Raw genomic sequence first — 25,855 nt, forward strand, 5'->3', positions numbered from 1 at the left:
GGCCTGCCAACCCAATCATTTGGTTCAGTGAGAGACCCTGTCTCAAGACACAAGGTGGAGGGCCAGTGAGGCAGCTCAGTGAATACAGGGGCTTGTTGCCAAACCTCTGCACCTGAGTAGATCCCCAAGACTCACAGAATAGAAGGCAAGAACTAACTTCCCCAAGCTGTCATCTGGTCACTGCATGTGAAAGAATACACAAAAGGAAAAAATTAATAAATAGATGAATAAATATAGTTTTAAAAGGGTAGACGATGGTTGAAGAAAACACCCTACCGTCCACAAGCATATGCACATAGATGCATGCATATCTGCAAGAACATATGACACAAATGAACACAAAACACACAGAGAACGCACACATGCACACATACACACCTAAAAGAAACCTTTAGCGTTTTAACTGAAGATTTAAAATAGAAAAATATTCAGTTGTGTGGGGAAAAATAAAACAGGAAAGAAAACATGAAAGAGAAGAGAAGGTCTCTTTGTTCTTGGATTTGATTTTATATAAGACATGTGGAAAGGGAATCTTGGCGCAAACTTGACCCCACCAAGCAAGCCCTGGAAGCATATGAAAATATTGAGGCTTGAGCCTCCGATGGCAAATTAAATCCATCGCAGTTTCCCTCCCAAATGAAGGAGGTTTCCCCATCTCTCAACACTACCGAACAAATGGAACAGTAGCGAAGAATAAAGCAGCAATTTCCTGCCAAACGCCACATTCCACATCCACACTGGAAACGTCCACTCCCAGGCCAGACATGGAATGGACTTTGAGTGGAGGGAACAGAAATTAGGAAGAGAAAATGATCCCAGCCAAGAGGCTTCTCTCATCCCTACAAGAAAAGCCACACACAAGGAGAATGGGAGAAAGCAGCCGACATCCTTTTCCCTCTCTCTTTCTGTCTCTCCCTCAGGATTACCAGAAGACACATTGTATCGAAATGTCTCCAGGACCTCCTGTCTTTATTACCTTTCCTGTTGCTGTGATAACACACAACAACAAAAGCAATTTAAGAGAGAAACTGTTTTGGTCAACAGTTTGAGGGTACAGTCCACCCAGGTGAGAAGTCATGGTGGCAGGAGGCTGAGGCAGTATAAGTGTTACATCACAGTCAGGAAGTAGCAGAAATATGGATACTTGTGCTCTGCTGAGTTGTTTTATAAGGTTTGGAATCCCTGCTTAGGGAATGGTACCTCCTGCAAGGAGCAGGTCTTTCCACCTCAATTAACCCTATTCTCGGTTTAATTAACCTGAACTAGGTTTCATCAAATTGAGAAGTGAAATGAGGGCCTAGAGAGATGGCTCAGTGGTTAAGAGCACTGACTGCTCTTCCAGGGGTCCTGAGTTCAATTCCCAGCAACTGCATGGTGGCTCACAACCATCTCTAATGGGATCTGATGCCCTCTTCTGGTATGTCTGAAGAGAACAACAGTGTACTCACATACATAAAATAAATAAGTCTTTAAAAAAAAAAAAAAAAAAACAGAAAAGAAAAGAAACCAAGACAGATATTTTTATATGGGTGTACACAGAAGCTTTTAAAGATGGAAAGAGGCAAATGTTTACCAACAGATAAATACACCAACCAAAGTGGAATGAATATCCACACACTGGAATATTATTCAGCTTTGAAAAGGAACAAAATTCTAGTTCATACTACTACATGGATGGATCTTGAGGTCATGGTACTCAGTAAACTAAGCCAACCATAAAAGGATTTTACTCTTAGGAGGTCCCTAAAATGTCAGGACCATAAAGAAAGAAGGAAAGTGATAGACCAGGGGCTGAGAGAGCTCAGGAGACATATTGAGAAATGGAGACGGCGCTTCAGTTTGGGAAATGAGAAAGTTCTGGAAAAGGGTGTCAATAATTGCACAACTATGTGAATGTGTTTCTTGTTGCTTAACTATGCTCTTAAAAAAAAAAAAAAACAGCTAAGATGGTAAATTGTGGTTTATCTGTCTTTTCACACTCACCAGAATAGATAGATAGATAGACAGACAGACAGACAGACAGACAGAGCGAGCCAGGTCTGGTGATGCAGACTTATAATACCAGCTACTAGGGACATTAAAACCAAAGGATCATAAGCCCAGGGCCTGCCTGAGCAACTTGGTGAGACCCTGTGTCAAAATGTCAATATGATAGGAAGAGATGGTTCATCAGGGAGAGGTATTTGCCACACAAGTCTGGCTGCCTGAGTTCAAATTGCCAGAACCTGTATAAAAGTCGGAATCACCTTGAATCCCACACATAAACTAGCCTGGTATACAAAACAGTAAGAAACAGTAAAAGGGACTGCACATGAAAACAAGGTGAATGGCAAAAAACATTACCAAAAGTCGTCTTCTGTTCTTATCTCCACATGTACACCTTGGTATATTCATGCTGGTGCATGCGCACGTGCACACACACAAAACAACAACAGCAACAACAAAAACAGGACACAAAGGAGGTTAGCTAAGGTGAGCCTCACTGGCACAGCTCTTGCCTGGGAGACCTTAGGACCTAAGGTTCAGACACTAAGCTGAACTTCAGTAGAATTACTTTTAGAGTGTCATAGGATTAATAGACATTTGTTCACATATTTTCCAGAAAAGTTCAGCGCCAACACACACATACACACACACACACACACACACACACACACACACACACACACACTACATTCTTCAAGACCACGATCTCTGCTTTCCTTTTTATTTATTTTATACTTACTTACTTTTAGGTGTTTTGGTATTTTGCATACATGTATGTCTGTGCCTAGGGCCCTCAGAGGCTCGAGGAGGATGTTGGATCCTCTGAGGCTGGAGTTACAGATGGCTGTGAGGCACATTATGAGTGCTGAGAATCAAACCTGGATCCTGTGGAAGAGCAGCTAGTGCTCTTAACCACTGAGCCATCACTCTGGCCAGGATGTCCACTATCATATTCTCCCACCTTATGACAGACAGTTTTAATTATCAACTTCATAGAATCTAAAGTCATCATCTGGGAGATGGGCCTCTAGACAGGCCTGTAGGGGATTCTCTTAATTACTGTAATTGATGTGGGAAAGCCCACATTCCCTGAGTCTTAGACTGTATACAGTAGAGAAAAGGAACTGGGCACTAGCATGCATCCACCACTCTCTACTTCCTGATCGTGGATGTGATGGGATCCACTGCTTTAAGTTCTTGTGTGATATTACCCTGGAACTCTTCTCCCTTAAGTTCCTTCTGCTGATGTATTTTCTCACACCAACAGGTATAAAAACTGAAGCACGCACTCGGGAGGCAGAGGCAGGCGGATTTCTGAGTTCGAGGGCAGCCTGGTCTACAAAGTGAGTTCCAGGACAGCCAGGGCTGTACAGAGAAACCCTGTCTCGGGGGGGGGGGGGGAAACTGAAGCACACCTCCATCTCAGCGAGGAGTCACTCAACAAATGCTGAGTAAAGAAGAGGGGAGCTCTGGTGGGTGCCCTTCACAAAGCTGATGAGACCACTCCCACAAAGACATGAGTCAGAGGTGCACCTTGAGGCTATGAAGGGAGGAACCCGTTTCTAAGAATGTTGCTCACTTGGGGACCACATGGTGAGCGCACCCCCATATTGTGTAGCCAATTCAGAAGCTCAAGCTTTGGTCTGTGGTAGGTTTAGATATGGTATGGGTGTAAGCGCCCAAGGGGTCATGTGTCTTGGCTCCCCTGTCTCCCAGGCATGACATGTGGTAGCCCTACTGAACAAGCTTCAATTACCTGCACAAGACCTGCATGTGATTGACCCCAGCGACATTCCATCATGAAGAACCAGGGGTTAGCATGGCCTTGTATCTCCCTGAAAATCTATTATAGGCCTTTAATGGTCATCAGGAAGAGGGACTCATGATGTTCCACCTCTCTCTCTGAAGAGAGCTCATAATTGCTAAGGGTGGGGACTCAGGAGAACCCCTCCCTTCCCTGTGGATGTATTATAGACCGTTAGTGGTTACTAAAGAGGCTTATGAGTCTCTGCCTCTCCCTAAAGGTAGACAGCTAACAGTGGTTGAAAGAGAAAGAAAGCTCATGATTCCCACCCCTTTAAGCAGTTAAAGTTTCTAGGAGAGAGGGGACACAAGGTCCTACCCATCCCAGAGGATTGCTAGGCAGATAACAGTTAATAGGGGGAAGGTCTCCCGAGGCCCTGCCCCTCTCTGATAAAAAACTGGAGTTGCTAGGAGGAACGGGAAGAGATGGTGTCTTCAGTGGTATGGATGGCCACACTCAAGAAAGCAGTAGCAGTGACTCTCACTGGGCCCAGGCATAAAAGTAGGACTATTTGCAAAGAGAAATGTGCACAGCAACAGAGGAGAGAAGAGGGCAATTGGGAGAAGGATGCACAAGCGTTATAATCCTGTGCGAGAATGCCATGTGAAAAACATTATGTATCGTTAACACGCATGAACAACAAGAAAACTTCAAAACCGAAGAGCGTTCCTGCCTCGCCAAGGCAGTAGAGACTTAGGCATGCCCTTTGCCAAGGCGCTTGGAACCATGAATGACAAAGTTCATTTCTTGTTTGCACAATTATCTCCGGGAGGCAAAAGAAAGATCACTGGGGATCAGTCTGCAAAGTCAACGAAGTTAAACAGTTAAGTTTTTATCGAGCTTTTTTTTGTTTGTTTGTTTTGTTTAGTTCTTTGGTTTTTCAGGCCAATGACATATTAGTCACATCTTTAAATAGCCATTCATACAGGAATTAAACACGCAATTCACATCTCATATGAATGAGAAGATTCCAAATCAATCTAAGCAATACAGACAGGCTGCCTCACAAGCCTCAGGGAACTCAAGCCTCCTCAGAGTCCAGCTGGATGTACACATGTATTTGCTGTGCACACTAGCAAACACTGACTCAAGGTGAAGCTGTAGGGTCTGGGGATGTGACACTGGATACAGTGCTTGCCTGGCATACAGGGGGCCCTAAAGTAGATGCCGTCACCACATAAAAGTGGGCATGGTGGCATTCAGGAGATGGAAGCCAGATGATCACGAGTTCAAAGTGAGCCTCAGCTATATAGCCAGGAAAGTTTGAGGCCAGCCAGGGCTGCATGAGGCCCTGTCCCCAAATCAAACAAACAAAAATGTATAGGTCTAGGGAGGCTGGGTAAATGTTTATTTATCAGTATTGTTGCTGTTGCTGTTGCTATTACTGTTTGAACAATGTTGCTCATGATGATAAACAAGTGCTCCACAACTATGCCAAGTCACCCAGGTTCACTGCGTAGCCAAAGAAGGTCTACAAAACGTGATCTGCCTGCCTGAGCTTCCCAACTGTCTAGAAAGATAGTCATAAGCAATACAAACAGTTGCTGATATTACAACTTCATCTATAATTCTGAAATGAAGGACAAGTTATAAAACAAAGAATATACAGATAACCACACAAAGACCTACAGAGTCAACTAACCTGAAACCACCAACCAAGGAGGATGCAGGGGCTGGACCTAGACCCCCTACATATTTGTAGCAATGTGCAGCTTGGTCATCCTGTGAATCCCCTAACAATTGGAGCAGGGGCTGCCTCTGACTCTGCTGCCTGCCACTGGATCCCCTTCCCCTTCCTGGACTGCCTAGTTAGGCCTCAGTGGGAGAGGACATGCTTACCCTGGGGGAACTAGATGTTCCGGGGTGAGGTGATACCCGAGGGGGGCCTCCCCTTCCCTGAGGAGAAGGGGAGGAGGGTAATGGGTGGAAGGATTTGTAAGGACTGGATGAGGAAAACATGAAGGAGGAGGTTGTTATTGGGATGTAAAGTTAAAAAGTAAATTATGAGCCAGGCAGTGGTGGCGCACACCTTGAATCCCAGCTCTTCGGAAGCAGAGGCAGGCGGATTTCTGAGTTCGAGGCCAGCTTGGTCTACAGAGTGAGTTCCAGGACAGCCAGGGCTACAGGGCTACACAGAGAAACCCTGTCTCAGAAAACCAAATAAATAAATAAATAAACAAATAAATAGTAAATTATGGGGGAAAAACAGAGAGTATACATTGTTAAAGACATAATAAATGGTGTGGAATGGGGCAACTAGTGGAATGTAGTGTGTATGTTGTATGCATCCGTTTATGTATGTAGCAGCCATGGGTAGTCTGCTCTCACTGAACCCAGGGCTAAGCTGGCAGCCAGCAAGCTGTGGTCATCCCCCTGCTTCTGCTCCATGACAGGGATGGAATTACAGAGACACACATGGCCACACCGGCTTCTTATGTAGGCGCTAGGGATTTGAACTCTGGTCCTCAAGTTTGCTCAGCAAATGCTCTTAGCCACTGAATCACCACTCCAGACACTGTGTTTTACGACTTTTTTAAAACTAATGGGGCTGGTCGGGATAGGCTTTACCGGTGAGGCATGTCTTCCAGTTAGGTAAAATAGCCAGTAAGAAGTTCTAAAATGGGGGCCTGGAGAGATGGCTCAGTGGTTAAGAATATTGGCTACTCTTCCAGAGGTCCTGAGTTCAATTCCTAACAACCACATGGTGGCTCACAACCATCTATAATGGGATCTGATGCCCTCTTCTGGCATTCAGGTGTCCATGCAGATAGAACACTCATACACAAAATTTTAAAAAGAAAAGAAAAAAGAAATCCCAAACGTACTCTCGGTGGTTTTGCTACTTTTCCCATTGTTATGAGCGATTCTTTGACAAGAAGCAACTGAAGGGAGGCGAGGTTCGTCTGCACTCACAGCTTGAAGGGACACAAGCCACCATGGAGACTAGAGCATGGTAGCTGGCAACTACAGACTGGTAACAATGTGCAGCTAGGAACAGAACAGAGAGGACAGGAAGTGGGGCCAGGCCCCATCTCCAACAACCTGCTTGCTCCAGCCAGGCCTTGCTGCCTAAAGGTTCCACAAACTTCCCAAAACAAGATCCCATCCGTTTGAATACCCCAAGTGTTCGATATGTGAACCTATCAGGGATGGTGCATAGTCAAACCACAGTAGTTTGAAAATAGTTTGACCCAGGCATTAGGATACTCTGGAGATGGAATTGGCAGGGTAGCTTGAGTCCACGAGTTCAAGACCAGAAAAGAAACCAACCACACATCTTCCTGGTTTCATTTCTGTTGCTGGGATTAAGAGCCAGACAGGAGCAACTTTATTTGGCTCCCAATTCCTGGGGAAATCAATGTGGCAGAGTTCTGAGGCAACCACAATCCAACACATGCATGCTGTGCTCAGTTACCTCTTCCATTCTTATGCAAGCCAGTGAATGATGCTACCCACAGCGGTAAGAACTAATGCGATTAAGACAAACCCTCACAGGCCAACCCAATGTAGACAACCCCTCAGTGAGACTCTCTTGCCAAGTGATTCTAGATTGAGTAGAGTTAGCAATGAAAACTGACAGATGCCATGCCCAAAGAATAAAAAGTAAATTAATATTAAAATGCTTTAAGCCTGATTCTCCCTTCTCTAAAAGAAAAGGCTACGGTATAAAATTATACAACCAAAGAAACGTGTGTGCCATGTCTCTTAGATGCTTTCTGACATTTAAAGCGTGGCCTAGAAAAGTCCAGGGAAGTTAGCTCAGTGACTAAAGGATGTGTCACCAAATCATGAAGATCTAAGTTCAATCCCCACAACTCATGATTTTTTTTAGGTGATGGGAGAAGGGGATACCAATGATGACATCAATGTATATACACATACCTACTTAGGCATATCCATATGTATGCAGCCATACATCATGGCACACACCTGTGATCCTAAAGATGAAATCAGGAGATAAAGGCTGAATGGTCAGGTATCCAAAGCCAGGCCCAGTTGTGCAGTGAACTCAAGACCACATGAGACTCTAACATATACACACAATTATATATGAAAAAGAATACAAAGCTTGCCCCCGCCAAGCAGAGCTGCCTCATATCTATCTCTGGCTCAGAGAAGAAAAAATAAATAAAAATGAAGTTGAGGAAAGAGGACGGACCCTCTGGGCAGAGGTCGGCAATATTGCAAAACCTATTTCCTGCCCCTCAACGCTACTCTTAGTCAAAAACAATAAAAAGAACAGAAGGAACACAGCCTCCAGATGGCAGATGCAGAATCCCTTATTAGATTTCAAACAAAAACTACTACGGTCATACTTCTAACATGACACAGGCCCGTTAAATACAAAGATGAATCACGGTGCCCTTCTAAAGAAAAGTCTGTCTGACATCACCTCAAGTCATGCTGGCTTTTCAGCAAGCTCACACTGAAGGCCAGAAATAGACAGGAAGGCCATGGGGGCAGGTGGCCTGACGGGTCACACTCAGCCCTGGGTGAGTGCTCCCAAACCCAGACCATAAAACCACAAACACAAGAAGAGAGAAGGAGAAAGTGGTTTTGTAAGCACATACCCTGGCAGCCCCACAAAGCCAGGCATCTGGGTGGAGAATTCTTACTCCGTTTACTGGAGAAAATTAGTGTTTTCCCGTGGATGGCTGCACGCTATGAATCTGCGTTCAGGCACTGCCTATGGCTCCTGCTGCTGTGAAAGAGATCTCCTGGAATCAACTGAATAGTCAGTTAACAAAAAGCTGCCTGCAATTCTTTAACACAGAATCTAGCTCACACGTTGGGGCCAGCACCCTCACTCCCATAAAAAGACTTCAAAATTGTATGCAGGAAGGGTTACACAGAGGACGTGGCTCAGCAGGGCACTTGTCTTCCATGAATGAGGCCCTGGGTTCCACCTCCTCTTAGTACATAGGTATCATCTCAGTACTCAGGAGATAGAAGCAGAAAGATCAGTTCAAGGTCATCCTCAGCAATACCCAGTCCTGGGCCAGCTGGCGCTATAGAAAGAGTCTGAAAAATCTAAACGCTAAGGAAAAGTCAGCAGTAGCGCACTGCCCCGGCAGGCAGGAGACCCGAGGCCCAAACTCAGTACACCTGCCATTCCTGTGCTGGGGAGGTGGAAGAGGGGGATCAGAAGTTCACGGCCAACCTAGGATACATAGGAAGTTCAATAACAGCTTGGGTTAACTGAGACTATATCTCAAATTAAAAATATAAAAAAAATTGTAAAGCCCTATCAACTAGAAACTTTGATAACCCATCACACTAATTGAGGATTAGATTGTTTTGTTTTGTTTAAATATTTTATGGACTGTCTCTTTCTTCTTCTTTTTTTTTTTTTTAACTTGTATTTTATGTATGGGTATTTTGCTGTATGTACACCTCCATGCCAGAAGAGGGAGTTAGATTCCTTTATAGATGGTCACGAGCCACCATGTGAGTTGCTGGGAATTGAACTCAGGACCCCTGAAAAAAAATAACCATTGCTCTTAACTTCTGAGCCATCTCTCCAGCCATCAAGGGATTGTTTTAAGCAACAATTTGACACAATCTAGAGACACTGAGGAAGGATGTCTCAGTGAGGGACTGTCTACATTGTGTGTGTGTGTGTGTGTGTGTGTGTGTGTGTGTGCGCTGGGGGTGGGCATCTTAATTTAACTGATATGGAAAGATCTCACCCATGGTGGGCACCATCATTCCCTAAGCAGGAGGTCCTGGACTGTGGCAGAGAGACGGAGCAGAGTAAGCAAGCATTTCTCTCTGTTCTTCGCTGCCGATGTGACTGTTTGAAGTTCCTGTCTTGACTTCCCCCTCAGTAATGAACTGTCACCCAGCACATAAGCTGAGGTGAGCCCCTTTCCCCCTAGTTGATTTTTGTCATCACATTTTATTGTAGCAACAAAAATGAAACTAAGAAACAGTGAAAGCTCTTTTTTTTTTTTTTTTTTTCAACCTGAAAAAAATCAGTGACTCAAACTCACTCAACCAGAGAAGGTGCAGTCAAAATAAGGAGTTGCCCAACCCTCGCCCCAGCTACTCCCATGGATAGATCCACAAGTCAGTTAACTTCCACTGAACCTATTTCACTTGTTGTAAAATAGCCTATGAAATAAGGACGATGTGGGAGTACCTGGGGGGACAAAACAAGAGCATTTATATAGCGCAACTGAAAGAGCTGCTCTTATTTCAATGGGGAACAAAAATAATATATTAAAATACCACCAAGGACTCTTTAGACAACAAAGAAAACAAGGTATATATCCAGGACCAATGAGAGTGGCAAAAGCCAAATCAAGAGCAAATGTGTGGCTTTAAAAGCTTTAATTGCATTAAAAGAATGAAATTAGGCCTGGAAGTGTTGTTCTTCAAATGGTTAGAGCCCCTGCCTGGCATCCTTCAGTGAGGGGCTAGGGGCGTGGCTCAGGGGAAGAGCCCTGCCTAGAATTTCTCAGTGAAGGACTGGGGGCATGACTCAGGGGTGGAGCCTTTGACTATCAAATGTTTAAATGAAATAAGACTATTTTATTTGTTCACGTCACAATTTGGAATTTACTCGAAAAAAATTTACATATGTAATTCCTTCTAGAAAAAAAATTTCACACTAAGGGGGATTTAAAAAGAACAAAACTAAGAGTGTAGGTTAAAACAACTGCAAAGTGAAAAGAATTATGTCCAAAGTGAAAACTACTGGATTATTTAAAAAAAAAAAAAAAAAAAAAAAACGGAAGTGATGAATAAGTCCAAGATCTTCAAGACTCCAAGCTCTCAGTTAAATATGAGACTGCACACACTTATGGTAACTCACTAATTCTAAGAAACTATGAATCACAAAAGTTGACCAAATGATGTTAAAAGGCTTTTAAAAGGCAAAACAGCAACAAAAAGACTTTAGCCTACATTCACCAAATACCTTGTATGATATATGAATATATATATTCAAATTTTTCTTCCCACAAAGATTTTAAATAATAAGATTTTCCAAGAAATTACTCAGTTGTTCAAGGTTGAGATTAATTCCGATGCTAAAATTGTATGAAAACCTTTAAAATGGAAATGTGCCTAATTCACTTTAAGTGACTAGAAGATCGGATAACAAAACTTAACGAAGAGATTGCAAAATGAAATGAACCACAAACACAGCCCAATTTCACTCATGAACAGAGATGGCAAAAACCCAAGACACAAAACAAAGCAAGCCTTGCCAATCAAAGTCACCATCGCACCAAAAGAAAAGTTCAGCAAGCAAGTCACACCCACAGCATAGCAAGGATGGCCTGGCCCCAGAAAACCCCTTAAACATGGCTGTCAGGTGACAGATGCCACTGTTAAAGACTTAATGAGTCTTGAAGTTTTCGATTCTGTTTCCAGCCTGGAGCTTGCCAAGTAGGCTAGGCTGACTGGCCAGAAAGTCCAGTGATCCCCCTGGCCCTGCCTCTCCAGAGCTTAGACTGCAAGCATGTACCACCATGGCCAGCTTTTCTCACACTACTTCATGGTTAGTGTTGGTTATCATCTTGACACAGTCTACAACAGCAGTTCTCGACCTCCCTAACGCTGTGACCTTGTAATACAGTTCTTCAGGTTGTGGTGACCTCCCTCCCTCGCAAGCCATAAAATTATTTTCATTGCTACTTCATAACCTTAATTCTGCTCCTGTTAGGAATCTAGTGTAAATATCTGTGTTTTCTGATGGTCTAAGGGGTTCGCTGAGAAAGGGGTCGAAACCCACAGGTTGAGAACCATTGGTCTAGAATCGCCTAGGAGGGGAGTCTCAGTGAAAGACTGACTAGTTGGGCTTTTAGCATGTATGCAGGATATTTGTTCTGATTATACATTACATGGGAAGGCTCTACCACTGTGGGAGGCATCATCCTGTAGGCCCAGATCCTGGACTGTACAACACTGGAGAAACTGAGCTAACAAGAACAAGCATATATGTATTAATCCATTGTTCTCTGCTCTGGACTGTGGATGGGATGTGACTGACTCTAAGTTCCTGCTGCTGTGGCTTCTCAGTGACTGAGAGGTTCATGTCATCTGAACAGTGTGCCAAATTAACCCTTTCTCCCTTAAGTTGCTTTTCATCGGTGTCATTTTATCACAGCAATGAGGAAATAAAACAAGATACATGTATTCGGGGGATCAAACTTGGATCCTCTTTACTGACTGGGCGACTCCCCAGGCCCCCAAACAATCTCTGTGAGTGGCTATCAGGAGTCAGCTCAGGCGGAAGCTTTTCTCCATCAGCCCCTCACCATCTGCTCCCTACGCCTTGTCCACACCCATTCCGCTATGCTGAGGCTTTTCCTCAGAGGAAGAAGCCAGGAAGGAACTAAAACCAATTCTTGGTGCTTGGTCAACCATAGAGGGACACACTGAGCCCTGGCCAGTTGCTACCCCTTCCTGGTTCCTCCTCTCACTAGAAGAGTGTCTTTGTTGAGCTTCATGTTCTCAATCCACCACTTCCTCTTTTCTGGGACTGTCAGGGGCCCAGACACAGGATAACCAGCGTTGCACTTCGCCATTAGGGAGTATGTATTATTTATTCTACTCATGAAAGAGAGGGAAATTCTGACAAGATCAACACAGAGGAGGAAGGACTTATCCTGGCTCACAGTTACAGGGTACAGCCCATCACAACAGGGAAGCCATGACAGAGGATCATGAGGTGGGTGGCTGACGAATGCTAGCCCCCAGCTTTCTTTCCCATTATACTGCCCAGGACCCGAAGACAGGGAACGATGATGTCCCTAGAAGTTGACACAATCTAGGGATGTCACCATAAACACACCCAGAGATTGATGTCCTAGGTGATTCTGGATCGTGTCTGGTTGACAACATGAACCACCACAGGGCGGGAATTCAAACTGAACAGAATAAAAACTGATAAATAGTTTTTTACATGACCTAAAGAGGAGCCATCAGGGCCAGGGAGATGAATCAGTGGGCGAAGTATTTCTGATGAGCTGAGTTCAATCCCCGGAACTCACACAAAAGCCAGGTGTGGTGACCCCGTGGCCTGTAAGCCAGATGCTGGGGGTTGGGTTGAAGCAAAACCAAAGCTGGGGTATAGCTCAGTGGAATATTGGCCTAGCATGCCCAAGACCCTGGGTTTGAACTTCAGCCCTACAAAAGTTAGTTACTTATTACTTAAAGGCAAAGGAATGGCACAAATAAGCTCTGGAAAGCAGGTGTTTACAGAAGCCCCATTTCAAATAACGGAAGGGAGGGAACACCACACATGTTGGTCAGGTGATAAAACTGGTAGGATTCATAGGATAAACTTTACTCCGTCACAAAGAAAAAAAAAAAAAATACAAGACCTAATGAGATTGCCATGTGAGTGACCTCAGACAAAGGAAAGCAAGAACACATAACAAGCTACATAGTATCTGATTCTGTGGATGAGAAATGTCCAGAGCAGGTGAATCTACACAGCTGGAAGGCTGCTTGCTCCTTGCCAGGAGCTGTGGGAATCAGGATTGGGAAGGAAGCAATAATGGGCACAAGATTTCTTACTGGGGTGGTGGGGGAGGGAGGGAGAGGAGTGGAGGAGGGGGGGATGAGAATGTTCCAGAACCAGAACATGGGGACAGTGACACAATGTTTCCAATGTACATATGAAATGTATTTTACCACAATCAGAACACAGTGTTTTAGCCAGGAATGCTAGACTCCCAACACTCAGAAAACTGAGGCAGGAGGATTGCCAAGAGTTGGAGCCAATCTAGGACTACATAGTGAGACTTTATCTCAAAAAAAAAAAAAAAAAATCCAACATCCATATCCCATCCGTGAAATGAAAGTTGTAGCTGGCACTGAGAAAGAGACACACAGAGCACACCACAGCTGAATCCATGTCCCTGGCACCTCCCCGGGGGCACGTCAGGTGTTCTGTGACAAAGAACAGATTTCAATTCCCACAAGGATCTGGTGGCAGGATAGGAAATAACTGGTCAATGAATTTCATCACGCCAAAGAAAAACCAGTTAGACCAGTTACCAAGTCACCGGGCAAGCCAGTCAGAACCACCTCTTCATAAGTATGCATTGCCCTCTATCCAGCGTCTTCCATGAATGATTGGGACAATAATCCTCTCACGAGCAAAGCAGGAAAATGAAGCCTTCCATCGATATCCCTAAGAATCTTCCAGAAAACTGTACACTTGTCAGACAAGTCTTCATGCTCATCATTACTCTCCAGTTATTATCCTGTGTGCGTTCGTCTGTATGGTGGTATGACTTGAACACTAGGGACAGGGGAGATGGTGCAGTGGGTAAAGGGCTTGCCTGAAAGCTTGGGAACCTGGAAAGTAGAGGCAGGAGGCTCTCTGGGGCTTGCTGGCCACAGCCAGGAGAGCTAACTTGAGGAGCTCCAGGTTCGGTAAGAGAGCCTGTCTCAAAAAATGACATGGGTGAGCCAGCAAGATGACTCAGCAGGGAAAGGCATTTACCACCGAGAACACCTAATCATCTAGTTTTGGTAACTGAGCACACACATGTTGTCTTCTGAGCTCTGCAAGCACACTGAGGCATGCGAGTACTCCCACTCACACATTCTCTCTCTCTCTCTCTCTCTCTCTCTCTCTCTCTCTCTCTCTCTCCCTCCCTCCCTCCCTCCCTCTCTCTCTCTCACAAACACACACACACACTAGATAGATGATATATAAATAGACCCACTCACAATAGATAAATGATGATAGATAGATAGATAGATAGATAGATAGATAGATAGATAGATAGATGATTGAATTAGTATTAAATAAGTTAGGGATTAACAACTTATGATAAAATGTAGCAATAAACTATAGTAAACATTATGTAAATATATTCTGTCTCTCTCCCTCCTCTTTTCCTCATCTCTCTCAAAATACTTTTTAAGCCTTCAGCTCCTCGCTTAAAAGAAGTTCTCAACCTGTGGGCCACATATCTGATATCCTGTGTATTAGATATCTACATTACAATTCATAACTTTAGCAACATTACAGTAATCAAGTAGCAATAAAATAATTTTATGGTTGGGAGTCACAACAACATGAGGAAATGTATTCAAGGGCTTAGGACGAGCATCATCAACTTGAACCCTGTGCAGCTTCTCCCTGGCATATGAGAATTATTGGCATGCCTGTGTAAACCTCTGAGCTGATATTAGGTAAGATGAGGATTGCTTGAACATGAACACCATGAAGCAGCAGCAGCCCAAGTAGCCAAGATGGCCGTCAGCTGACTCACAGAAACATGGCATCTACCTATGGAAACACTGGACAACGTCACAATCCTACTGCAGAAGGAACGGTGCAAAGTTCCATCAGTCTATCTAAAATGGTACGTTGAAAATGTGAATTCTAGGGGTTTGGCGATTCTCCAATTATTACCGTGTGCGCGTTCATCTGTATGGTGGTATACATGTGTGCACTTGCATGAGGAAGGAAAGGCCTGCGATACACAACCCTGAGTGAAGTGGACGCTTGATAAATGTGCTCTAAAGAGTGATGTGACTCCTGGTCCAGAGCTTTTTAGGTTTTCCCTTGGCTCACTAGTCCACCTCCGTTGTCTAGAATGCTCTCCCCATCTTCGTAAGTTGTCTGTTTCTGATTCTCACCAGATGTCTCTGATCTAATTCACTGCACTCAAAATATGAAGGAAAATTTGGACGCTTCAGCAGGTACGTGAGGACTCTTATTTGCCCCTGGGAAAAACTTCTCTCCCCGCAACTGAGTACAAACTCACCTCCCATCCCTACCTGCATTTAGACAACACCCAACCCCAGGCCAGAACTCACAGGCTCTAGAAAATTCCAGGCTCCAAAGTGGTCTTGGTTTCTTCCTAGCCTTGGCTCCCACCATACACTTCCCTCTGAGTCACAGCTTTGCAACTCTTTGTGCCCGAATTCCAGTATTCTCAAAACCTTTCCAAGGGTAATATCTTCATTCCCCTCAACCATCTGCCTTCTCCACTATTCCTGGCTCATCCTGGCTGTGATGTGTCAACTTGACACAAACCCAGATATAACTGGGAAGACAGAGTCCGAATTAAGGAAATATCTCCACAGGATTAGGCTGTAGGCAGTTCTTCGGGATAGCCTTGACTAATGATGGATATGGAAGAGCCCAGCTCACTGTAGGTGGTGCCAGTCCCTAGACTGGTGGTCTTCTGTTCTGTAAGAAAGCAGACTGAGAAAGCCATGGGGAGCAAGCAGTAAGCAGTGGTTCTTCCATGATCTCTGCCTCCAGGGGTCTGCCCTGTGTTCCTGCCATGGTCTTCCTGGATAACGGAGTAAAAACTAGAAAATGAGATAAACCTCTTCCTCTCCAGGTTGCTCTTGGTCAAGGTTATGGTCAAGGTGGTTATCACAGCCACGGAAGGCTAAGGCATATCCCAATGCCTACTATCCAAGACTCCTCCTTAGGAGCTCCCATTAAAAACCTCACTCGCAAGCCCAAAGATTCGACACCCATTGCTTCTTTAGGCCCAGGTGGAGGCAAAAAGAAATAACATTTCCTTCCCTCCCTCCCCTACATTCTGTGAGCTAATCCCTAAGCCACCCACTTTTCTCTCCCATTCACTAGTCCTTCCCAGGGAGTTTTACAGCATGTGAATGAGGTCACTGAAGCCATAAACAGTTAACGAACATCAAAACACAATAAAAGCTGGCACTCAGAACACAAATGCCCAGGTACAGGGAAGGGAGGCAGGAACAACCACAGGAAAAGAAGGAGAGTTTCTTCTTCCCTCCCCCTCCCTCCCGACCTCCCTTCTTCCTTCCCTCCTCCTTCCCTCCTGTCTTCCTCCCCTCCTCTCTTCCTTCCCTCCTCCCTCCCTTCCTTCTTTCTTCCCTCCTCCCTTCCTTCCCTCTTCCTTTCTCTCCTTTCCCTCCTTTTCTTCCTTCTTTAGAATAGAACATCTCCCTTTCTTCCTTCTGTCTCTTTCTCTTGCCTTCTCTCTTTCATCCCTTCTTTCTTTTTTCGGGGTTCAGGGTTTCATTCTCTAATCTGAGGTGGCTTCTCATTTGCCACCCTCCTGCCTCAGTCCTCTCAGGACTGGAATAGCAGGTGACGCTAATTGGTTTATGCCACACACAGCATCAGGATTCCCCAATGGGTCTCTAGGAAGCACATGGATACTTCACTAAATCGCATACATGGAGAGCTCCCCAGAGTAGAGAGTGGAAGATTTTCTACATGGTAATAGTATTAAATGGGACATCATCTTATGTGTAGAGATTTTCTAAGTGTAAGGCATTTAAAAAGGAATGTGGAAATCAGCTCAGAGCCCCCTGTCTACAATGCCCCAGTGAGGGGCCAGGAGCAATATGCACAGCAGCACAGCATAGCCCTCGAGTGCACAAGGCTTCAGGGTCAATCCTCATCAACACCACCATCACTCTCCAGTACCTCTGAACATTCAGGGATATTTTCTCCACTAAACAAGAAGGCTCACAAATGAAACTGACAAAGGATTAGCAAGCTTCAAAGAAGAAAAAATCACAGATTAGATTCTCCAAAGCCCACAGAGGTCCCTCAGACAAGGAAGGTGGGAAGCAGAGAAACCCTGAATGATCAGTAAACATGTTTTCAAAGGCTCTGCCCGGAACTCAAACACACGCAAAGATAAACTACGGGCTTCTCACCCACCCCAGGACTTTGTGAAAGGCCAGCTCTCTCCACTCAAGGCTAGGAGTCCAGTCCACAGGTCCAACACTTCTGGAAAGCCATTTGGCAATCCTAATCAGGAGCCTCTGACCCAGAAATTTCATTTCTGGAAAACAAGCCTAGAAGAAACACACATGGAGCTGGGGCTATGTCACAGCCGCTAAGAGCACTTGCCCTTCTAGCAGAAGATCCAGGTTCAACTTCCAAAACACACAAAGCACTTCAGAAACATTAGTAGCTACAATTCCAGGGGATCCAAAACCCTCTCCTGGCATCAAAGGGCACACATGTCGTGCACAGACATTCATGCAGGCAGAACAACCACACACCGAAAATTAAAATTATTATGAATAAATAAATAAAGCATGAACCTCAAAACAACCAAAAATCTTTAAAAAATAATAAATAAATAAATAAATAAATAAATAAATAACTGAAATGATCCAAGTAAGTGCCTTATAACTCAGAAGGCTACAGATATGAAGGCAACAGATCCACAACGGGAGCAGAGAGATGGCTCAGTGGGTCAAGATGTTTGCCACCAGCCAGACTGCATCAGTTTGATCCTCTAGGCCCACACGTATGGAAGGAGAGCTGTTCTCTAACCTCCATGTTGGTCATGGCATACACCCATTCACACTTACAACACACAGACACACACATAGGCATGTACACATGCACACACACACACACACACACACACACATACACACACATAGAAAGAGATGAATGACGATGATGATGATGATGAAGATAGACAGATGATAGATAGATGATGGATAGATAGATATAATAGATAGATATAATACATAAATTGATATAATAGATAGATAGATAGATAGAGATAGTGATTAGATGAAAATGTAAAGAAAAAGAAAAAGAAAAAGAGAAAACTATGAGCTACTCTCATCAAAGCTGAATTTTTGCATTTCTTTTTCTGAGTATCTCTAACAAATTGACTTCTATGATCAGATAAGAAAAACACACTAAGCCAAACCCATACTCTTGCATAGTCTACTCCCCAACAAAGCAGTGGACCACAGAAACATTCACTGTCCAGCACAGAGGGTGGCAAACAGCTCTCCCGCCTCTCAAAAGAATCTGGCCCCATATTTATTCTTTGCATATAAAAGTTTTTTGTTTTACATATGAGCCACATGTTAAAAAAAAAAAAAAAAAAAACACCATATCTTGATACCTAACTGTGACTACCTGCCTACTACAATGGCCAAGTATCAGTACCCGCATTCATCTCTCCCCATCAGAGATTCCACTTCCCACAATCTCAGTGACTCACAGTTAACTGTACAACATCAAACGGGTATGACTTGCAGATAAGGGGATGCATGGATTTTTGATGGAGATTCTAGGGTTTGTACCCTACAGCCTCCATCACCTACACTTTTACAGGAGTCTACTTTTCCTGGGCCTACTAACCATGGAGGAATCTTTAAAAGGCACTGCCTTCAGCATACCTTTCTGACAATGACTGTGTGTCCAGCACCGTTCCACAAACTGCCCATTGATGACAGTGGCAGGGCAGTTGGTCTTGCCCTTGGCGGTCCCTGGACAGACGTCCCCACATTCCTCGTTGTCATCTTTGTTCAGTACAATGTAGTTGTCCTCCACAGAATCCAGGATCCGGGACCAGTCGATAGTGGCCAGGTAGCAGAGCTCATTGTTCTTCTCGATGCGGACGGAGCCCCGGGTGATGTTCATGAGGTTGTAAAGCCCCAGCTCCTTCAGGTGGACCATCTCGAAGATAACCAGGGCATAGTTGAAGAAGAGACGGGATCCTCGGATGACTGTGAGGTTTGGAAAGAGGTCTTTCAGACTCTCCAGGCCATAGACACGGAAAAGAAGCAGGTAGTCAGTGATCATGATGAGTTTGGGGAAACTGAGGTCTCGGAAATCTTCAGGTCTGGTCTTGAACATCAGGAGGATCTGTAGATGGCCCTCAATGACCGAGCAGTTCTCCAGCTCATGCAGTCTGGTCAGGTTGTTCCGGATGTCCATTCCAGGGCACACTAGAGGGCAAATAATGAAGGCAAAGTAGGTGAGCCAGGGACTCTAGAACAGCTAACGGGACTAGAACCTAGAACTGGGGAGACAACAAAGTGCTGTACAGGGATGAGGGCCTAGCATCTATGCCCAGGACCCATGTAATAAGCTGGTGACGCAGACTATGTCTGCGAGGGATGGGGGCATTCAGAGACAGATGGATCCCCAGGGCTCACTGGGCTACTTCTATTAGTTAATTCCAGGCCAGTAAGAGACCCTGTCTCAAGAGACAAGATGGGGGGCACCTGGGTAACAACTGACCATTGAAATTGGTCTTGGCCTCTGACACACAACACACACACACACACACACACACAACCAGGAGTGTATATCCCAGAGCACTCTGGTTAGCCTATCACAGACACTCCCCTGCACGTCTACCCGCACTGTTGCTCTGTTCACTACAGCTGAGGAAATGTCTACCAACAGACAAATAGATAAAGAAAATGTGGCACATATTATATAGAGGCATCTTCACAATAACCAAGTTATGAAATAAGTGGTCAATGAGTGGGAGCTAGACTATGCCTTAGCTAGTCGAGTAGTTGCCTGGCGTGCATGAAGCCCCTCTGTTTCATCCTGAGCACACACAGGACATGGTGGCACACACTTATAATCCCGGCCTTTAGGAGGTAGAGACAGAAGGGTCAGAAGTTCAAAGTCAGCTTTGGCTATACACAAAAGTCAAGGGGCCTGCCTGGGCTATTAGACACCCTGTCTCAAGAAAGTAATAATAATAACAGATAAGAACAAAAATGTGGAATACAGAAACAATGGGGTATTAGCCAGAAATGATGAAATAATTAGATATACATATAAACTGCATATGTGCATGGCAGGAGCAGAAAAGAGTCCAGTTGGACTAAAGAAAGATACTAATGAGTGAGCAGAGAGCAGAGTGTAGAAAACGCAGTAGAGGTGATGAACAAGGTACGATCGATGCACATAAGATGACATCACATGAAACCCATTCGTCTATAAGTCAACCAAAAGACTTGATGAAGAAAAAGAACTAGGACTCCTTTTCAATCTTCCTGGTTGTTAACAGTATGTAAAAGCTCTCCTTCCTTAATATTCTCACCAGTATTTCTTATTTTTATTTCTTATCTTTATGATACCAGTCATTGCCCTAACTGTGGATGAACAGATAATGATATATGAGGTGCTAGGCATGCTGACCACTTAAACTCTGGTGATCAAGAGGCTGAGGCAGGAGGATTAGGAGTTTAAAGATAACCTGTGTCACTGGAGGACATTGTTCAGCTGTAGAGCCCCTGCCTAGAATCTCCCAGTGAGGGTATATAGCCCTTCGTAGAATTCCCCAGTGAGGGAGGAGATGGGGCAATGGTTCAGAGGTAGAGGCCCCTGTCTACTATGCAGATGGCTCTCTGCCCAATCCAAGATGGGGAAAGTTAAAACTTAGGGCCAGTGCCAGCTTTGTGGTCACCCACTGTGGGCTCTGCATTTCAAACTCCTAAGCCAGCCCTGATGAATGGCTCTCCCTGTAAAGCAACCATGCCTAAATAATTCCTTTCAAAAAGCAAAGAACATAATTCCTCTGGCAGGCCCGATTCGAAGCCCGAACATAATCGTCGCCCTATCTATGAGGCAATCGGCTCAGCGGGATTACTGAGGGTTGAGTAAGATGTCAAGTGCAGAGGAAAGAGCAGCCGACCCAAGCACGGAAGTTCTTCAGGAAGTGACTGATAGGGGGGGAAAAAAAAACGTCACATCAGAATGAATGTATCGGTTTTGTGTTTACCCACCTTCATGGCTGACTGCACTTCCTTGGCCTGTCCTCCGGGCTACCAATTAAAGTCTAATTCCCTTTTACCTGGGTGTGGTAAATGCTTCCCAGGAAATCCAATCTCCATCTCTTTGCCCAAACACAACGGGAGTGCTGATCTCCTAAGACGGGTGTGCCTGCCAATTCCAACACGAAGCACCAAGGCTTCCCAGAGCCCTGCACACTCTGTAATCCCAGTCCTCAATATTCCTAAAAACCTCCGTCCCTTAAGCCATGTGTGCTGATTAGTTTGGTCAACTTGACACAAACTTGAGTCATCTGGCAGGAGGGAACCTCGATTTAGAAACTGCCTTCATCTGACTCGCTTGTAGGCCAAGTCTGTGGGATAGTTTCTCGACTGATGATTGATGTGGGAGTGCCCGGCCCACAGTGGGTGTGGCCACCCCAGCCAGGTGGTCCTGGATTGTCTTAGAAAGCAAGCTAAGCAGGACAGGAGAAGCAACCCTGTGAGAAGAGTCCCTCTGTCGTCTCTGCTTCAGCCTTGAAGTTCCTGCTCTGACTTCCCTTCACGACAGACTACAATCTGTAAGATGAAATATACCCTCTCCTTCCCAGGAAGCAAACACCATGCTAAACAGTTACTCTCTCAAACAATTACAAAACTCCTTGTCCCTGGTGTCACGTGACCTGTCAGGAGCAATAAAAAATAAAAAATAATAATAATAATAAAATAAATGAGGAATTCAAGATAAAAGCTCAGGCTTTGGATGGTATACAGTAGGTATGCCTGTGTCAATGTTTACCACACCCCAAATATGCAACATGCATCTATGGGCGAGCCCATCTTGTGCCCAAGCAGCTCCCATCCACACCTCCAGCACAGGACAACAGTGTCATTCCTCCTCAGATGCCTCCTACTACCTTTTTTGAGACAGTTTCTCTCTGGCTTGGAGCCCACTGAGTAGGCTAACCGCCAGGTCAGTGAGCCCCAGAGATCCCCCTCTTTCTCTACCACTCCAGCTAGGATTACAAGCATGAGCCACCATTATTGGATGGTTAGGTTCCCCATGCTTGCAAGGGCAATCCTTTATTGACGGAGCCATCTTCCTCAGCTTCTTTTTTCTTCTCCTCCTCCTCCTCCTCCTCCTCCTCTCCTTCCTCTTCCTCCTCTGTCCCCGTGTTTCCACAGCAAAAGCAAACAGTTGACAAGATGAGCTACCTCCTTCTGGCTACTCCGAAGCACTGGAATCACATGTGTGTACAGCACACTCGCTCAGCTCCGGGCCATGATCCCTTAGAGACATTCTGTTCCTTCTCTGTGTTCCTTTACACGTGAGTTAGAACTTGTCAAAATCACACTCCTTAGATAGTATTTTCCTACCAGCCAGTGCCCCCTCTGCACCCATACAACCCCTATTTACTTTATTCCAAAACATCCAATATCTTTGAGGCAAATAGACTTTTTTTTAAACATCCTCTTTAAACTCTACTCTGAAGTCACTGAGAGAGTTCAACAGGTAAAGGTCCTTCCCCAAACCTAACAACTGAAGTTCAATCCCTGAGACTCACATAGTACAAAGAGAATAACATCCTCTGACCTACACACACACACACACACACACACACACACACACACACACACACACCACAGAGACCCAGCTACTTAGGAGGCCAAGGTAGAAGAAACAGATAGTTTGAGCCAGGCAAAATAATGAAACCCTATCTCCAAATAAAAGAAGCTGGGGAGCTGGCTCAGAGGATGAAGTACTGCCTTGCAAGCCTGAAGACTGAACTCCATGCCTTGGTAGTGAGCACTTATAATTTCCACACCAGGAAGGTGAAGATAGGAGCCTCCCTGGGGCTTGATGGCTAGCCAGACAGACTATCATGGTCCAGATCAGTGAGAGACCCTGTCTAAAACAACAGAGTGTCTGAAGGACAGCCCCCAAGGTTGCTGTCTGACCTCTACATGGATGTGCACATCTGTAGATGTGTGTGTGTGTGTGCGCACACACACACACACACACACACACACACATCATATACAGGCATGCACATACACATGAACACACAGAGAGACTCACACACATATACATGCACATATACATGAACACACACACACACACACAATGTGTGGAAATCTTCTCTGGGAATGACCCACAGAAGAAGCACAAGTTAAAAAGACGTTACAAAAGTGATTCCAGAAGCTCCTGCGTTTGGTGCTCTTGCCTCACAACCCACACAGAGCATATTAAACTCAATTAACATAAAAGCCATGAGGAAGTTAGAGGCCCCAGCCCCAAGCAACAATAAAACCACCACCCTGCCCAAGACACTTGCCAGCCTGCCTCTTAACACAGCAGGAGGCCCCCTGCAATGATACCTACAGCCTTGGCTGGGAGAGAGCTCTGAACCCCAATGAGAGCTCAAACCCCATGTAGTCACACCAAGCAGGTCTGAAGATCCTGGCCAGAGACACCTCAATGTTATCCATACATGGACATAGTGACAGGCAGAGACTCATAGATATATTGTGGCAAGGTTAATCTTGATTGACATGTGGACAGGATCTAGACGCACTCAGAAGGCAAGCTTCCCAGTCTATCTGTAAGGAAGTTTCTATACTGAGTTAACTGAGATGGGAAGACCTACCCTGAATGTGGGTAATCCTAACCCATGGGCTGGGGTCCTGGGCTGAATAAAAAGTAGAGAAATGAGTAATTTAAAAAGGATTTAGTTGGGGGGCTGAGAGATGGCTCAGTGGTTAAGAGCATTGACTGCTCTTTCAGAGGTCCTGAGTTCAATTCCCAACACCCACATAAACGGCAGGTAGATGGGCAGTCTCTCTGTAACCCCAGCACATGGGAGAAAATGATGAGGATGCCCAAAACAAATGGGCTTGATGAGTAGCTGAATAAGGGAGCTCTGGTTTCAGATGAGAGACCCTGCCTCACTTGCCTCAAGGAAGACATCCAACCTCAGTCAACCTCTGGCCTCCACATACATGCACAGACACATGCACTCATGCACATGCTACCATGCATACACATATCAATCCACCACTGATGCAAAATAGAAAGGAAGAAACAAATAAAGAAACAAAGAAACAAGGGAAGGAAGGAAGGAAGGAGGGAAGGAAGGAAGGAAGGAAGGAAGGAAGGAAGGAAGGAAGGAAGGAAAGAAGGAAGAGCTCAGTTGGTAAAGTCCTTGTTTTTTGGGTTTTTGGTTTATTTTGTTTTGTTTTGTTTTGTTTTGTTTTTTGGTGGGTTTTTTGTGTTCTTTGTTTGTTTGTTTGTTTGTTTGTTAGGGGTTTTTTGTTTTTTCAAGACAGGGCTTCTCTGTGTAGCCCTGGCTGTCCTAGAACTCACTTTGTAGACCAGGCTGGCCTTGAACTCAGAAATCCGCCTGCCTCTGCCTCCCGAGTGCTGGGATTAAAGGCATGAGCCACCACACCTGGCTGGTAAAATCCTTGTTGCACAAACATGAAGACCCTGTGTTCCAACCTTAAAACCCACATTTAAAAAAAAAAAAAAGGTAGGAATAGATGCACTTATATATACACTTATAATTCAAGTGCTGGGAATGCAGAAACAGAAAGACCCTGGAGGCCCACAGGCAGGCCGACCTACCCTCAACGGTGAGCTCTGGGTGGGTGGACAGCACCTGGTATATTGGTGTGATAGTGGCACAAATGCCTTGGGAGTAACCATTTTCTGAGCAGAATTAAGGCCTCCTCCATAAAACAGAATCCATACCTGGGAATGCTAAAATGGCCAAGAACCTGAGACAGATAGGTTATGAGTCTATGCAATAACTCTGCTTAAGGAACACAACAATAAAATGGCTGCTAATAACATACTGCTATACCACAGATCTGTGTCTCACTCGACCATCCTCAGAGAAGCTTCCTCCTGCAGTAGATGGGAACTAACAGTGTGCAGAGGATAAGAGAACTTCAACACAAAGTCCTAAATGAAATGTCAAACTCCTCTCCTCGAGGATCAAGGAACTAAGCAGAAGAGAAAGCAAAAAGGCCACAGGAGTCAGAATGCATGGATGACTCCAAGAAAACAGTGTCTTCCAGACCTGACAGGATTGATGTGCAGGTCAACTCACAGAGACTGTAGCAGTATGCTCAGGGCCTACACAGGGTCAACTCAGGCTGGGTCCCAGCACTAAGAGAGGACAATGCACACAGGCTCCCACCGCTAACCAGGAAGCTACCAGTAACTGATACCCAGTGGAGAAGGGAAATTATCGTCAGTGGGTTCTCACTGGGTAAATCAACCACACTTCAGGGTAGACCCCATGCCCAAGAGCAGTAATTGACCAACATAAAATGATCTCAATGATATTTTGTAGACTTTTTTATTTTTATTTTTTGTCTTACTGATCTTTAGTTTTTCTTTTTTGATTTTCATTTTTTATATTTTTGTAGGGGATTTTTGAGGGCGTTGATTTCTGGTATGGTCTGGTCTGGTGTTTGTTTGTTTTGAGAGAGAGAAAGAGAGAGAGAAACATGCAGAGAGAGAGAGAGAGAGAGAGAGAGAGAGAGAGAGAGAGAGAGAGAGAGAAAGAAAGAAAGAAAGAAAGA

At 44.8% G+C, this 25,855-nt stretch overlaps 1 protein-coding gene across 3 annotated transcripts in view; it reads right to left on the reverse strand.

Annotated features, from left to right (window-relative positions):
* Positions 1-25,855, reverse strand: part of Insr (insulin receptor) — a 128,871-nt gene that overhangs the window by 87,970 nt on the left and 15,046 nt on the right. For all 3 annotated transcript variants that reach the window (XM_021218779.2, XM_029532315.1, XM_021218778.2), the window contains exon 2: positions 18,929-19,480. In XM_021218779.2, the coding sequence (XP_021074438.1) occupies positions 18,929-19,480 (552 nt within the window). The remainder of the gene's footprint in view (positions 1-18,928; positions 19,481-25,855) is intronic.

The sequence above is a fragment of the Mus pahari genome, chromosome 19, assembly GCF_900095145.1.
Source record: "Mus pahari chromosome 19, PAHARI_EIJ_v1.1, whole genome shotgun sequence".
In the NCBI taxonomy this organism is placed as follows: Eukaryota; Metazoa; Chordata; class Mammalia; order Rodentia; family Muridae; genus Mus; species Mus pahari.